The 17104-nt window shown below is 38.9% G+C and overlaps 1 protein-coding gene across 1 annotated transcript; it reads left to right on the plus strand.

The window, feature by feature from the left end:
- Nucleotides 1-7598: 7598 nt before the first annotated feature.
- On the plus strand, nt 7599-16821 carry LOC134649510 (methionyl-tRNA formyltransferase, mitochondrial). Its single transcript, XM_063504270.1, has 5 exons — nt 7599-7811; nt 8021-8227; nt 9099-9232; nt 9895-10062; nt 16435-16821. The coding sequence occupies exons 1-5, from the start codon at nt 7639-7641 to the stop codon at nt 16800-16802; spliced, it is 1050 nt and encodes a 349-aa protein (XP_063360340.1). The 5' UTR covers nt 7599-7638; the 3' UTR covers nt 16803-16821.
- The last annotated feature ends 283 nt before the right edge of the window (nt 16822-17104 follow it).

Consider the following 17104-nt stretch of genomic DNA (forward strand, 5'->3'; position numbering starts at 1 on the left):
TTAATTACTTTTCTATCGGAAACTGCCATTCATTTTAGAATTCCATTTTTAAGAACAGAATACAAAAGCTTTTGCAAGACCAAATACAACATTATATGAAATCACACAAAGAAATAAGAATGTTACGTGCAGTTGTAGGTACCTTTGGGCCGCTCTACTGTAAAATCTGGATTTTGCACTTGTATACTCACGAGGTATCGATTCGATAAAGTCGCAGTAGGTAATTATTACTGCGTTGTAATACTTCAGATGTAATTAGGTAGAGTCGAATTCATTCAAAAACATCTTTACAAGCCAACTTTCTAAAAATAATTTATCTTAATACCTTTAAACGAGGAATTCGATGGAATTTGCCATGTAGGTCATCTCTGGGAAAACGCGCATTTTTGAGTTGGAGTCCCAGATATTACGTCTTTAAGACACAACAATAAGGTCGTGTTATAATATCGGTCGCGATATTATATTTTTGGGACGTTGGTTTGTAATAGTTATTTTCGATACAAGTGCGAAAAAGAGGAAATTCGAAACGAGTGGCGATAAATTAAAACACGACCGAAGGGAGTGTTTTAAATCGACACGAGTTGCGAATTACTTATTCGCACGTGTATCGAACAACGTTTTACAGTACATATGGCACTTTAAAGTTTCGACATACGCACGAAAAGTGCTATTATACGCACTAGTGCGGAAAAGTAGCCCCATATGTACTGTAAAGATTTTTGTGAACTCGACCGTGCCTCAGTCGTGTGGTCTTAGAATCCCAAAAAAAAACACATTTTAATATGTAAGTACAGATATTACTGAATCGCGATTAGAAAGGGATTGAGATAGCTGTCAATCCATATTGATTTTGACGTAAGTGTATGGAAATCTGTTATTTCTAATCCCTTTCTGATCGCGGCATGGTAATATAGTGCATACTTAGGTACCTACCTTATTATTTTCCTTCGTATTTTCACGGAAACATACGAACGTGTGTTGCTATTTCAATCAGTCTCGGCACAAAAAATACTAAGGTTGATTGAAGTAGCATGACATTTCATATGAACGTTTCCGAGAAAATACGAGGGAAACAATTATGCACTACACCTAATACAACGCGACTACGCGATTATCGCAAGTTCGCGCAAATTTTACTCGCGTGCGAAGGCGCGATCAAACATAGGTATTGAACTTGAATAAGGTGTCCGGTGTCCTGATTGACAATCGCGCGGCTCGACCCTTTCCCCCTTTATTCATAAAACTTTTCGGGCCTTATTTAGTTAAAAAAATATGTTTTATCCCTTTCTTACAAATACATAAGACAAAATGACAGATAAAGATAAACGATTAATAACTAATTCAGGTCAGTAACGCGTTTATGAATAGACAGTGCGAGTAGATGAATAAAATACCGCGTAGTTATAATATTATCGAAAGTCACAAAGTACCTTTTTGGTAGAATTATTTATAATCTAGTCCAGGTAAAAAATTCTAATACACATCGCTGTTCAAACTAACTCATTTACCTAATTGAGAAACGGACTAGAAACTGCCGCCCCCATTATTTATAGTGTTTTAAAATTATTCATAGCCTCTCTTGTTGTGTCCCATCATCCAAAAGATAAGTGTCGAGTCAAAAGTGAGTAGCAATAGGTACAATTTTGGTTTTGTTTCTCATGTAACGTGAGTTTTACTAAATTTTTCTGGTCATTGCTCGTCCGACTCAGGCACGTACGGGCAAAGGTGTGACCGAGTTCTGAAAATCTCTTTCGCGTATACGGAAGTTACGGAACCAGCTAAATATAGTTATCCTTAAGTCAACTTAACCTGTTAAAGAGATTTCCCGAAAATCAACACAAACTCTCAAGGTTATGCAGTCTGTCTTTTGATGTTGCTAATAACAGTAATAATCAAAGATAAATACCAGAAGATTAATAACGGACGGACTTTGAATTAATAGCTTGCAACTCACACGGGATTGACGTAAATTTTCTTTGATGATAGAGGGCTACAGAAACATCGAATTGAAAATGGAAATTTTGTTATCTTCCTCTCTACTCTTATAGCGATAGAGAAGCAGATAGCGGAGTTTCAATTTCCGCGGTTTCCGATTCATTCTTGTTTATAAAATTTATTAAATACTTATCGCGTTGTATTTTTGCGTCACTTTCATTTAATTTGGTAGTGGAAAGAAATGTATATGTAACACGAATATGTTAAGCCAATTAGGTACGCAATATGTATTATTGGAATAAGAATACCTTAGATCTGAAGGTTTCACTGTATGTTGAATGTAATTTTTTCATTGAATTGTAAATAGAATTGCGTAGCTTACTTGAGTATCTACGGTATTTTTTATATAACATACTATAATAATATGTATTCACTTGTACTATATGTACTCAAATGATAGGTAAGTATATTTTATTTTCACCGACGTAGGAATCTAGGGTAGGTATCTAATCTTTACGCTCAAAATGAGCATAAAATACTATTGTGAAAATAATCTTAAAGTGGAATTCTCGATGTCAAACATAGTTATTAAATGTCTTCAAGTAGAAAAAACTGCCTAATTATAGAGATTAATAAAATGTTTTGAATGTTAATCTTCGTTTTTATCAACAAAATCCCAAGAGCCCGATTTAGTTTTAACACCTTTTTATGGTTTTGATATACGATCGTCTTTTAGTGATTGGCGTGCATCGTGCTCACTTTCAGGCGTGGCTCACTCCGTGATTTCGTCGCGTCGCTACAAGTACATGCGGCCCACACCAATTTTGGTGTCTAGCCATAGTAGTTGCCGCGCGGCGCGCACCGCTACGGAATGGACGCCTGCTCGCCCTTGCGCTACCTAGCGGTCATATATATCTGTCGTAATAGACGCGTTTTGTTAGAGAGTGAGGGCCCGATTCCGATTTTGTAATAGATATCTATTAGACATCGCCAAGATACGATAACGATATGTTTAAGATCTAACCTGTCAAATTTGACATTTCCGCGATTCTGGAGATACTTTTGAACGATTTCCACAAGATATTACTTAGAGATCTAATTCACATCTAATAGATATCTAACACGATCTATCGTAAAAGTGACATTGGTTGCCCGAATTGCGCTGCAAAAGAGAACTAGTTGAAATCTAAACTATAACGTATCTAGAATGGATCTAGTACGTGTCGTCTCTTGTGAATATCTTGAAGTTCGAATACGGCAGTGAATCTTTCGTAGGTACCTAGTACTATTATTTATTCAGTGCTTCAGCCGTCAGCGGCGTGACTAGCGTGAGCGATCTTCAAGGTCGTATCAAAAGATCACAAACTTATCAAGTTGGTAAATCTGAATTGGTCCGTCCGTTTACAGGTACAGTGGGACGTTCTATAAACAGAGCTGTTATAAATTTAACACATAGTCCCTTTAATTTAACAATAGGTCAAGTAGTTATAAATCCTGGTCCACGAGTTCCTGAACTCTTATAACTATGTCTTGTTTGTTGTTCAAAAGAAAGCGTTAGCGCAAAAATAAAAGGACTTGCCATAGGGCACTTTCTAAGAGCTGAGGCTGCTGAGGGCGTACCTCGAACCGTGGCGTTCGACGTGTTGCCTCCCTGTCACACTTACGAACGAATTCACTAGTGCGACAGACAGGCAACACGTCGAACGTGGTTCACGATAGGCACTCTGTTTTTCTCCAAAGGTCATCCTACATCCGATACTGGATCAGAAAATGTACGCTCTTACTGATGGTATGAGTCGATCTTTATGTTTCTGTCATTATTTAAATTTTTTTTTCACCTCAGCAGCTCGGACAAGGGTACTTTGCTACTTAAAAACAGTGAGCAAAATGCGATTTTGCTCACTGTTTTTAAGTAGCAAAGTACCCTTGTTCGAGCTGCTGAGGTGAAAACTTAATTGTTGGTATATCTTAAGAAAACATGAGTGAATAGGTAAGTGATGAAGAAGGAATACATTTTCCGGGATCTCTAATATGTTCTCACTGCTGAGGTGAAAAGTTTTGTGAACTACACGAGATCAAAGTTATTTACATCTCGTGCGCTTTTGAGTCCCTTACTACGTTCAAGATTCAAAATTAGATTCACTCGCTACGCTCGTGAATCTAGTATAGAATCTTTCGCTTGCACGGGACTCAAAATAAACACTCGAAGAAATATCAAACTTTGATCTCTTATTGTACAAATAACTATAGGACTTCAAAATAGCATTGAGGCTTGTATTCTGGATATTTTTCAATGGTCTACATATCAAAGGGATGAAGATGAGGTATTGTATTGTATGTTATGAGCTAAAGCTAGACTAGGTAACCCTTTGATTACCACGCGCATTGTAACTCGCCATTGTAAACATTTTGTAATGCAGAAGATTAATATTCAACTGTAACCGCGCGCGTCTGTGGACGACTTTCGCAGTCAAAAGGTTAAATATGATTCGAATCAGACTCTACTGATCAAATACCGCCTCAATCAATAACCACAACTTAGGGACGAGTCATAAAACACGATTTCAATCAAAGACAGGCGTCAAACAATTAAATTACAACTATTTCACAGTCCTTTGCAACAGATGGGTCGAATTTAGAGAATGGATCTCGTGAAATAGCCGAACGGTCACCTCTATTTTACAACACCCAACTCTGCAAGAGAGTAGGCAACCTACGACGCAAAGGACCGTGAAATAGTCTCATTTTAAAGCCGGCGTTCAGTAAGTAAATGAAGTAGGATTACGATAGAATACTTACTGTACAATATTCTACATTAAGGACATCCTGTAACTACATTTATTATATAACTAAGTCATCATCTTCATCTTCCTCGCGTTGTCCCGGCATTTTGCCACGGCTCATGGGAGCCTGGGGTACGCTTGGCAACTAATCCCAGTAATTTGCGTGGGCACTAGTTTTACGAAAGCGACTGCCATCTGACCTTCCAACCCAGAGGGTAAACTAGGTCCGTATTGGGATTACTCCGGTTTCCTCACGATGTTTTCCTTCACCGAAAAGCGACTGTATAAATATCAAATGATATTTCGTACATAAGTCCCGAAAAACTCATTGGTACGAGCCGGGGTTCGAACCCGCGACCTCCGGATTGCAAGTCGCACGCTCTAACCGCTAGGGCTAGGCCACCAGCGCTTCGCTTCATATTATATAATTAAGTATACTTGCAAATAAAAGATATAATATTAGGTATCTAAGCTTTCCATCTTTAAATAAATACATTTTTTATAAAATTACATTAAAGTGATAAGATTCAATTTTGTGTGATTACTAACACCCTTAGGATTATGTATAATAAAAGCCATCTGCGTTGTCGAATTCGACATCTATCTACCTACATCTCCGAACAAGCCGCAAATGGATTTCCATATTATTATCTGATTTATTGACTTCGCCTTTGTTTCGAGGTCCTAATGCAGACTGTGGATGAGAAAGGGATTTTTAAAATCAACAGGAGCTAAATTTAATTGAACTTTAAGCCGATTCATTTTGTCTGTGAAACACGAACGAGGTGCTCTGCGATTGGATTAAAATTACGAGTAACTTTTTTTTTATTCCAATGTCGATAATAAGACATACTCGTAAGTCGTAATGAGAATAAAATGAGATAGGTATTATCCTCCTCCTTAGAATTCCTCGATGTTGATAACCTACCCAAATCATATCATATGGTCATGCCCTATTAGGTCATCAGACTAGACGGCCTACCGCCAACATCGAAATAGATACGTTATCTGACTTATCTGCCTCTTTGGCGCTAGAATATGCAAGAGCGATAGAGAGATAGATCAGAGGGCCTACCGCGAACCACGTTGGTCTTGTTGCCTCTCTATCGCACTTGTAAATTCATACGTAAGTGTGACAGAAAGGCAACACGTCGAACGTGGTTTGCGGTAGGCCCTCAGATAGGTAACGATTTTCGATTTATGGAATTATGGATGTTGTCTGCCATCTATTCCAGTTCTCGGCAGTATTCATTTTCGGTAAGATGAGTCCTACGAATTCTATGATATATCTAATCTAAGGTAAGGTAGGTACTTAGGTAGTACAGTCAGCATCAAAAGTAGTGGATCAAACAACACGTCATAAGTATCTATCATTCTGTAGCAGCTCCCTGTGTGCCTCATAAGAAGGCTCAAAATCACCCAAAGAGCAATAGATTGGGCTATGTGATCGCATCAGAAATGAGGCCATCCGCAGCATATCCAAGGTAACAGTTGGGGCGAAAAGGTTCTCGAGTGGCGACCACGTACCGGAAAGCGCAGCGTGGGTAGACCCCCCACAAGGTGGACTGATGACCTGTTAAAGGTCGCGGGAGTCTGCTAGATGCGGGTGGCGCAAGACCAGTCATTGTGGCACTCTTTTGGGGAGATCCAGCAGTGGACGTCCTCTCGCTGATATGATTTTTATTTTATTTTATTAATTCGTAAAATTTACACAGCATTACAGCGGACTAATACGCTGTGAAATTTATAATAGACAGTATTTATACAAAATACATTTTATTCATTATTTTATTAATAGGTGACGACTACGTGGTCAAAAATTAAATTGGGCCTTAGCCATAGATGGAACGAACAGGCGTACGAGCTGTGCAACCAGTTCAGGGCAGCCCGATGATGATTCATCATCATCATATCAGCCAGCCCTGTATTACGCAATGTAGGTTAGAAACAACATACATATACTTTAGGCTGCTTTATCTTTGTCTTACACTAGTATAGTTTGTAGCTTTCTAGTAGAGTCGGTCTCTACTAGAAAGCGGTTTTACTGAACAATAGACAATAGGCTTATCCTATTGTCTATTGTTCAGTAAAACCGCACGTGCTACTTACCTGCAAAAAAGGGTCCTAATTATTCTATTTGGCACCTGAGCGCGGGCTAGTCCAACGCTCAAAAAACCAGTGTAGGATCTCGATGACACATTTTAGACTGGTTCTGTAGCGTTCGACTCGCCGGCACTCAGTAACCGAAGTACCGATTTTTTATGCAGTTGGTAGTGGCACGTGGCACGAGCGGTTTTACTTAACAATAGACAATAGGATTAGCCTTCGGGCTCTATTAGAAAGCTACAAACTATACTAACACCCAAAAGAAAAGGATGAGTATAGTTTTTTGTTCTTATTTACTGACAAATTGGTTTGACCAACTTTACTTTTGGCGCATTTTTTCATCCACTCTTGATGCTGACTCTGGAGATAATTAAGTAAGAGCGAGAAAGATACCTATACATCTTCAATATAGTTTGTCAAAGGACTGTCTCGTTTCAAACATAGACAGAGAGAATCCTACTCTTTGTCTTACACTAGTACTAGCACCCAAAAGAAAAGGATGAGTATAGTATTTTGGTTCTTATATACTGCCAAATTGGTTTGACCAACTATAGTTGCCTTGAATATCTTTGACGTACGTTCCGAAACATAAACGATATAGAATATTTTTCTCCGTGCCTTATTGCGGTTTATTTTCGAGTTTGACTATACATTATTAGGTGCGAGGGGACACCATCATGTGTAAACTCATACTTACTTATTTTATTCTAAAGCAAAAAGATATTATTATAACATCTGTATTCAGGCTAACTGCATGGTTTCGGAATGTACTTCATCCTGACGTTTCGCATGCTGTTGTCTGTCAAAAGTGTCAATGTCAAACAAGATGACATTTATGTATAGCCTTAAAATTCGATTATTTAAAAGATTATTAAATGAAAAACACATATTTTACAACCGCTACAGCACTTATTCTCGTTATAATGTTCTATTCTTCGGTTCGGACGGTATAGCATTAAAAAGTTTGAAGAAAATAAATGAATTTCGGTAATAAACGGGAAACCCAGTGCATGATGATTTGTTTGGTTTTTATACAATTTAAGCGTTCCTTGTGTTTTTTCATGTGAAAATAGATCAATGAGTGGTCACATACTGCTGCAAGCAAATAGTGTCCTGAGTTATATAAAAAAACGCATTTGTACCATGTATCGATATGCTCAACCGACTGGTAATTTATAAGGATTTATTTCTTTCAGAAAAGCCGCAAACTGTATCAACCGCCTCGAGTTAGTCACCACTAATAACTCAAAGCACCGATCAGTCACCGAGGAGTACGCTCAGAAAGAGAATTTGAAGACAATTCCATGGCCATTACAGAATCTGCATCAATTGGATTACGATGTTGGGCTGATTGTAGCATTCGGACATCTGATACGAGATCATGTTCTAGAGAAATTTCCTTTGTAAGTAGTTTTTCACTCTGTTTGTCAGCTTGAGTGATTCTGCTTACCTTATATTTACGATATTACCATACTTACAGAAGCAAAAACTTTGGAACATTGTTTAAATGAACAACGATTCTACATGCAAAGGCTGTCTTGTTCTACAAGACACACATACATCAAATTGTGGATTTTTACTTGCTATAATAATTATTTGCATTGTTTACGGTGTATAAATTTATTTCCTGAAACTTACATTTTCATAAAAAGTGTCTTGCATTTGTGTGTTGCAACTGCACCTGTAGATGCACTCCTATATGAATTTAAACAGATCATTAAGATGTTAGAAATTCCTTGAGTTTGTATGGTTACGTCTTTAGACTTTCAACTTTATCATATGATAAATCCAAAAAGGTGTTTTCAAAAGGGCTTATTTCTCTATGAAAACCATACAAAAAAAACCGGCCAAGTGCGAGTCTGACTCGCGTTCCTTGACTGCACATTTCTAATAGGTTTTCCTGTCATCTATAGGTAAAGAATTATTTTGTGTATTGTTTTAAAAATTTTAGACTCCGTACTTTTGGAGATAAAGGGGGGGCAATGGTCGGACAGACAGACAGACAGACAGACGCACAAGTGATCCTATAAGGGTTCCGTTTTTTTCCTTTTGAAGTACGGAACCCTAATAAGCCCTTTTGAAAAGACACTTCTCACTTTTACAATTAACAGTTTGTGCCATGTTGGCAGAAACCGATGTCCAGGATAGAGTGAAGTGGAAGGAGAAAAGTAGGAAAGCGGACCCCGTTACAGTACGGGACAAACGCTAGGAGGATGATGATGAGTTTGTGCCATGTATATGTTCTGGTAATCAGTTCTGCTCCAATGTTTTCAGAGGCATGATCAATGTGCACCCAAGCTTGCTGCCTCGCTGGCGCGGCGCAGCACCCATCATCCACACTTTGCTGCACGGAGACCAGCTCACTGGAGTCAGTCTCATGAGGATCAAACCTAACATTTTCGATGTGGGTATGTATCACTGCAATAACAAATCTTGCAAGTTGACTTTAACCACCCCACACCAGCGTCTTTTCAGCGTCGGCGTCCAACCAGCACTATGCCGCTATGGAAAATGGTGTTGGTGCACAGTTGCGCCAACGTTGCGTCGAGCGAGTAGCAGCCATACAATTGACTATACGCCGACGCTCGGGAGACGCTAGTGTTTTGTGGCTCTAATTCTGAAAGCCATATCAATTTGAAACTTGCAAGTATTATACAGATGACAATACAGTAATCTGGCATAATGATGCTAACCTGATGATGGTGCCAAAAAATGGATAGTGGAATTCTTTGGTGGTTAGTGGCTACCATAGACCCCTGGAGATCAGGCTTATCCAATTATTTTGGGTTCTTAATTCTCATATTGTACCAGATATTTTGAATTTAAAAATGATGAGAAACAAATTAAAAGTAGCCAAATAGTTAAAATGTCCTAAAACATTTTTTTTATGTGATAGTCAGCAAACGAGCAGACGAGATATTTTTTCAAATGGACTGTTTTATTATATTTTTGGGGATTTATTTTTTACACATCATCATTCATAATAGTGATAAAATCACGGGACCCATTTTGTTTATATTTAATTGATTTGTTTGTTGATATGAGATTTATTTTAGAAGTTACATTCCAGGTGAAATCATCAGCCAAAGAACTGTACTTGTGCCTAAAGACATTTTGCTCCCGGAGCTGACACAGCAGTTATCGGAGATTGGTGCCGAGATGCTGGTAGAATGTATGAGAACCTTACCGGAGAGCTTGGCTAATGCTAAACCGCAGAGTGCGGAAGGTGTCACTTACGGTATGTATTTCTAGCTTTTTTCTGTAGACTAATGTCGCATTTACATACGCATCGGGTCACGAGGCGAATAAAGGACCAGCATATGTGGAAGCAGGAAAAAGAAGCATTTCCATGCTTCTTTACACTTTCACCAGTTTCATAACCTATTTGAAAAAACCGGCCAAGTGCGAGTCGGACTCGCGCACGGAGGGTTCCGCACCATCAACAAAAAATAGAGCAAAAAAAGCAAAAAAAAAACAAGCAAAAAAACGGTCACCCATCCAAGTACTGACCCCGCCCGACGTTGCTTAACTTCGGTCAAAAATCACGTTTGTTGTATGGGAGCCCCACTTAAATCTTTATTTTATTCTGTTTTTAGTATTTGTTGTTATAGCGGCAACAGAAATACATCATCTGTGAAAATTTCAACTGTCTAGCTATCACGGTTCGTGAGATACAGCCTGGTGACAGACGGACGGACGGACGGACAGCGGAGTCTTAGTAATAGGGTCCCGTTTTTACCCTTTGGGTACGTGTTGAAGATCCTTGGGTCTTAGCAGTGCGTCTGTACCGCGTGACACAGAGATGGGAGCGAGGGGCCGGCTGAAGACGTTGGAATGATAACTCACGTAATATTGAAGCGGTCCTTTTATTTCTCAGAATAACGTACAGCTTGCAATCGTCAAATGGTAATAATATATATTAGAAAAATTGATAAATCTAAAAATAGATCCTATCGCTATGGCTGACAGAATGGAAGAGAGTTAAACCATAGATAACATGCATAGACATAAAAGCTACAGGCATAGTGTAAGGGCTCTACACATGATGCTACCAAATTATATGAGGACAATACATTCTAACACTTCCCCTTATTGTACTCAATGCAAATAACCAAATGCAGAATATAAAACAATCACAAAAAAAAAACTCTACATTAAGTGACTCTACCATATTTCTATGTGACTCTACATTTGATAAGGCATTCCTCTATGTGACTCTACATTCAAAAAGAGTACAATACAAACATGGCACATATTACAAATACAAATGCTTATATCAAATTCATTGCTGTGACAAAACGCTCGTGCTTGACCTTGGATAACGGTTTAGTTAAAACATCTGCGAGCATTTTGTCAGTAGGCATGTACTTAACATCAATCAATTTCTTATTGATAAGATCCTTGACATAATGAAACCTTAAGTCTATATGCTTCGTACGCTTATGACAATATTCATTAACATGCAACAATCTTTGTGCGGACTGGTTATCATTATAAACAACATATTGAATTTCCTGACTTTGTGTAGGTAAAATTTCAGAAAGTAAATTTTGAATAAATGTGACATCTTTACATACATCGCTTATAGCTAAGTATTCCGATTCACATGATGATAATGCCACGCACTTTTGCTTACGAGCTTCCCAATTGACCGTATCATTTCCGAGTTTAATGACAAAACCAGTATAACTTTTCCTATCGGTCACATCATTGGCCCAGTCCGCGTCAGTAAAGGCATTTAAAAACCAATTCTTACTTTTATGATAACATAAAGAGTACTGAATCGTTCCTGCCAAATAACGCAGAATCCTTTTAGCTGCCAGCCAATGAGTCCTATCGAAGCAGTTATTGAACTGGCTCAGCTGACTGCATGCATAAGATATATCAGGTCGCGTACAGACGGACAGATACATCAGGCATCCAAGCAGCTGACGATAGTTGTAAATGTCATCCTGTAAACTATCAATATTTTTAGATTTCAGTAGCTTACAGTTGACCTCCATTGGTGTAGATACGGCCTTACAATTTTGCATATTAAAGCGAACAAGCAATTTACGTATATATTCACTTTGGTCGAGTTTTAAAATGCCTTTAACTCTATCCCTAGTGACATTAATACCTAAACAGCTCTTTAATTCTCCTAGGTTCTTTACATTAAATTCTTTTTCAAGAACTGAAACCAACAAACTTTTATTAGAGCTGTTTGGACTGTAAAATACATAAAAATCGTCTACGTATAAAGCAATTATTACAATATCATTACCAGAACATCTCATATAGACACACGGTTCGCATTTAGATTGAACAAAGTTGTGTTTACATAATAAATTGTGTATTTTACAATTCCACATCCTGCTCGCCTGTTTAAGGCCATAAATACTTTTCTTAAGCAAGCAAACTTTATTAGGATCTTTATCACAAAAACCTATTGGTTGCTCCATAAATATAGTTTCATTCAAATCGCCATTTAAAAAGGCTGTGGCGACATCTAAATGGTCTATATTTAAATTAAATTGATTAGCAATTGAGAACAGAATTCGCATAGTAGAATGACGTACGACGGGTGAAAAAGTCTCCTTATAATCAATACCTTTACATTGAGTAAAACCTTTGGCAACTAGACGAGCTTTGAAACGGTCAAATTTACCAGATGCATCATATTTTACTTTGTATACCCATTTGCATTTAACTATATTTTTATCTACGGGTCTATCCACTAGCTCCCACACATTGTTGGCAACTAGTGCGTCGTACTCACGCGTCATGGCCTCCAGCCACTCCTTACTATGAGCTGAATTCACCGCCTCGTTGTATGTAAGTGGTTCGGAGATAAAAGGATTTTCAAAGACCATAAAACTGTTATCAGTCATATCATAGTCGGAAAATCTCGGAGGTTGTACGTTACGTGTAGAGCGGATTGGACGACCAGTGTGCGAAGCGACAGTCGCAGGACCAGTCGCGGCACCATCCCGAGCTGTGGTCTCGCATGGCGAAGTTAGAGGCTCGGAGCTTGGCTCCCTTGCAGGCAGCCCAGCGGGGTCGAGCTCGTCCTCGCTTGCAGACAAACCAGCGGGTTCGGACTCGTCCTCACTCCCAGTACAGTACACGCCATCTGAAATTGAAATATTATCTCCGTTAATATCATTACTTTCACTATCACTTACACATAATTGATCATTATTAAAATTTAATTCATTATTATTAGGATTAAATTCATTAATATTTTTATCACAGTTCTGTTTTGTTGTATCACAGTCAAAGTTAAAAATATTTATTTGCTCTTCGCTGTCAGCTTCTGAAGGTTGAGGATAGGAACCTCTGAACTTGTTCTCAATAAATGCTACATTTCGAGAGATAATCACCTTAGTAGGACATAAGGGATCAGCTAGTCGATATCCCTTAGAAGTCTCACTGTAACCTACAAATATATATTCCTTCCCCTTAGCGTCTAGCTTATCCCTTTTATTTTTAGGAACAAGCGAATAAGCCATACAGCCAAACACCCTGAGATGGCTGAGGTCCACCTTAGACCCAGACCAAACTTCTTCAGGAATGCGTCCGGACAAAGCAGTTGTGGGAGACCTATTTTTTAAATATATGGCTGCCATGATGGCCTCTCCCCAAAAACGCTTTTCCAAGGACGCATGCTGTAACATGCAGCGCGCTTTTTCAAATAAAGTACGAAATGCTCTCTCCGCCGTACCATTCTGGGAAGACGAATAAGGAACTGTGGTTTGGTGAATTATACCATGTTTTTGCAAATACTCAGTAAAATTTAAATTACAGTATTCTTTACCATTATCTGAACGTAAGCATTTAATAGGCAAATTTAGTTGCTTTTCTACTAAGGCTTTAAATTGAACAAAATGGGACATTACCTGCGATTTGTTCTTCATGAGGTATCCAAAGGTCTTCCTTGTGAAGTCATCGGTAAAGGTGACCAGGTAACGCGCCCCACCCCAGCTTGCCTCTGGTAATGGTCCACAAATGTCACTATGTATGAGCTGCAGCGGTTGGGTAGTCCTGCTTGAGCTGGCTTTAGGGAAAGGCTTGGTGGCCATCTTCCCCTTAAGACAAGCTTCACACTTGTCATAAGCATCACCCTGAAACACGACACCACACACATGCTTTCTCAAGCTATTCATACCTGCAATGTTCAAGTGGCCTAGACGGCAATGAAACAAATTTGCCGCCGCAGAGGTAGCGACTGCTGCGCTCGGTGTCTCCTGCCTCTCTTGCAGGAGCAAAGAGTGCATCCTATTGGGCAAGTTACCTTTACATACAGAACCCTCTAATTTATAAATGCCATTAGTACAGTTTGCTTTCGCTAAATAATTGCCAGAAGTTCTACTATTTTCATCATATATGAAACAACCATCAGCATTAAATTCAATAATGAAACCATTTTGACATAATTTAGAAACACTCAAGAGATTTACAGACAGACTGGGGACAAACATAACATTTTTAATTTGTCTAACCTTATTGTTCATAACGAGGTTCAGCTCTCCTGCGCTCGTACTGGTCATCTGTTGTTTATTTGCTGTTGATATTGATTGCGCACTAGTGTCCTTAAGATTGCACAGTAACTCCTTGTCCTTCACTAAGTGATTTGATGAACCCGAGTCCAAAAACAATTCAGCGGCAGCAGCATGGGCTAGGTAGGCAGAGGCATGTTGATCCTTGTTGTCCCTCTTCTTCGCCATCTTCTCACGTCGCAGCTTAAAGCATTTAGCCTTCACATGTCCTGGTTTCCCACAATATTTGCATGTGATCTGTTTCTTGCTTACAAACGCTGAAGTAGTCGAAGTCGAAGACGCATTCATGGAGTCCTTCCTCTGCTCTTCTTGTAACAGCCTAGTTCTCACTACCTCGCTAGAAAGTTTGGATGTCAAACACAGGGTCTCTAGGTTACTAACAAGCGAGTCATATTCTGGTGGCAATCCACTTAACAGTATTTCTGCAATTTCTTCGTCTTCAACGGTCTTCTCTATGTCTGACAACTGGTGTACAAGAGACATAACTTTCTCAATATATGAAGACATTGAACTAAAGTGCGAAAATTCAATACGGTGCAGCTGTCTTAAGAGTAGTACGCGCCTATACAGGCCGCGATCCTCAAAAACGTCGGACAACTTCTTCCAAGCGTCTTTTGCTGATTTGGCGTCTCGAACATATTGGTACAACCCAGGTTTTAAGCCTAAACACAGACGGGCCAGCGCGCGCTGATCGCGCACGACATCAGAGCCCGTGAGCGGCGTATCATCCAATCTCACAATGAGGTCCCACAATCCTTCCAGTGTGAGCATCATTTTCATAGTGAATTTCCAACTTAGAAAATTGCCAGCACCCTCAAGCTTCTCCATCACGCCTGCGCCACCCAACATTAGCGTCGACGTACTTGTCGCTGTCGTCGAAGCACCCAGCGTGTTCGCAACCGGTAGTGTAACATTATCAATAACCTCATCACCATGCGGTGGCATGTTGGTAGGTTGCTCAGCGCGTAATTCCAGGTCACGCCGATAATACAGACGTAGGATGAAAACGGATTTGATTTACCTGTCGGGCTGGGCACATAAACTGTTGAAGATCCTTGGGTCTTAGCAGTGCGTCTGTACCGCGTGACACAGAGATGGGAGCGAGGGGCCGGCTGAAGACGTTGGAATGATAACTCACGTAATATTGAAGCGGTCCTTTTATTTCTCAGAATAACGTACAGCTTGCAATCGTCAAATGGTAATAATATATATTAGAAAAATTGATAAATCTAAAAATAGATCCTATCGCTATGGCTGACAGAATGGAAGAGAGTTAAACCATAGATAACATGCATAGACATAAAAGCTACAGGCATAGTGTAAGGGCTCTACACATGATGCTACCAAATTATATGAGGACAATACATTCTAACAGTACGGAACCCTAAAAAGTACCTCAGTGCCCAGTGGTGGCTCTTGTGATGTGAGCAAAACCTTAGGGTCTGTCTTGCGTTTCATATTCGAATTAAATACTTCTAGGAGAGAGCTTAAAAATTCTCGGAGCTTTATTGGCGCAGATTGTACAAAAATTGTGTACAATATTTAATGTAGACCAAATTGGACTCATTTTGATGCAGATTTAGTCTGCTTAAAACTTTCCTTAGTGACTCTGTCGTAGCCATCTAGGGTTGCCAGATGGTCGGGATTCGGCGGGATTCTCCCGATTTTTAGCATGTGTTCCCGATTCCAGACAAAGTGAAAATTGTCCCGAAAAACAGCTTCACGTTATAAAACAATAATTTCAAGTTCCGAACTGTCGTCGAGCGAGCAAGCGACCCGCGTCGAGCCCGTCAGCGCGCGCGCAAGGCGCGCGTAGCGAGATTGGGCAGAGCAGCTGATGTAGTGCCAATAATGTAAAATATCGTTGTTTTTAATACAATTAATTTAATTTGAATGGTTTTTTTTCCCGACTTAAGGCCCACAATCCCGAAAAATTTATATTTTTTCCCGATAATAGCGCCTTTCGATCTGGCAACCCTATAGCCATCCAAGCGCTCTTATATTATCACACTTCATCGTATTTTTATCCTGACACTGAAGTTCTTTATTAATTTGTGTGTTATTTATTTCAGCTAAGAAGATCAACAAAAGCATCAGCGACGTCCGATGGTCAGATATGACTGCGACCGAGGTGTACAACTTATACCGAGCCATATATGGATTGTACCCACTCACCACAACGTTTAGAAACAAACAGTTGAAACTATTTGATGCATTTTTAGATGAAACTGTAGGTATTTGTAGTGTAGGTAAACCAGTGGGGTCCCTCGAATATTGCGAAAAGAATAATGCAATTAAAGTCCTATGCAAAGATAGTAGATACATATATTTTAGATCACTTAGAATAGTAGGGAAAAAAGAAATAAGTGCGCTAGATTTTTATAATGGATACATAAAAAATATGCCAATAGAGAAAAGAAAATGTATGGTGGTTCAATAGAATAAATAAATATAGAAAATATATGCTGGTTTAATTTTGATTTATAAAAGATTATGAGGATGACCATGTTATCACAAAACGGCTTGAAATATATTTAATATTTATTTATCACATAGAAATATCATTAAACTTTGCACTACAAAAAATATTATTTTCCCAATCATACAAGATATGTCTTTATTGCGAAAGCCCATAATGGCCTTATTTGCTACTTAAATTACTACTTTGTACTGTTTATTCTAGTAACTACATATGTGTAAATATTGAACATTAGAATATGATTAAAATCTTTGGTCAATTCA

Source organism: Cydia amplana, chromosome 7, assembly GCF_948474715.1.
Source record: "Cydia amplana chromosome 7, ilCydAmpl1.1, whole genome shotgun sequence".
In the NCBI taxonomy this organism is placed as follows: Eukaryota; Metazoa; Arthropoda; class Insecta; order Lepidoptera; family Tortricidae; genus Cydia; species Cydia amplana.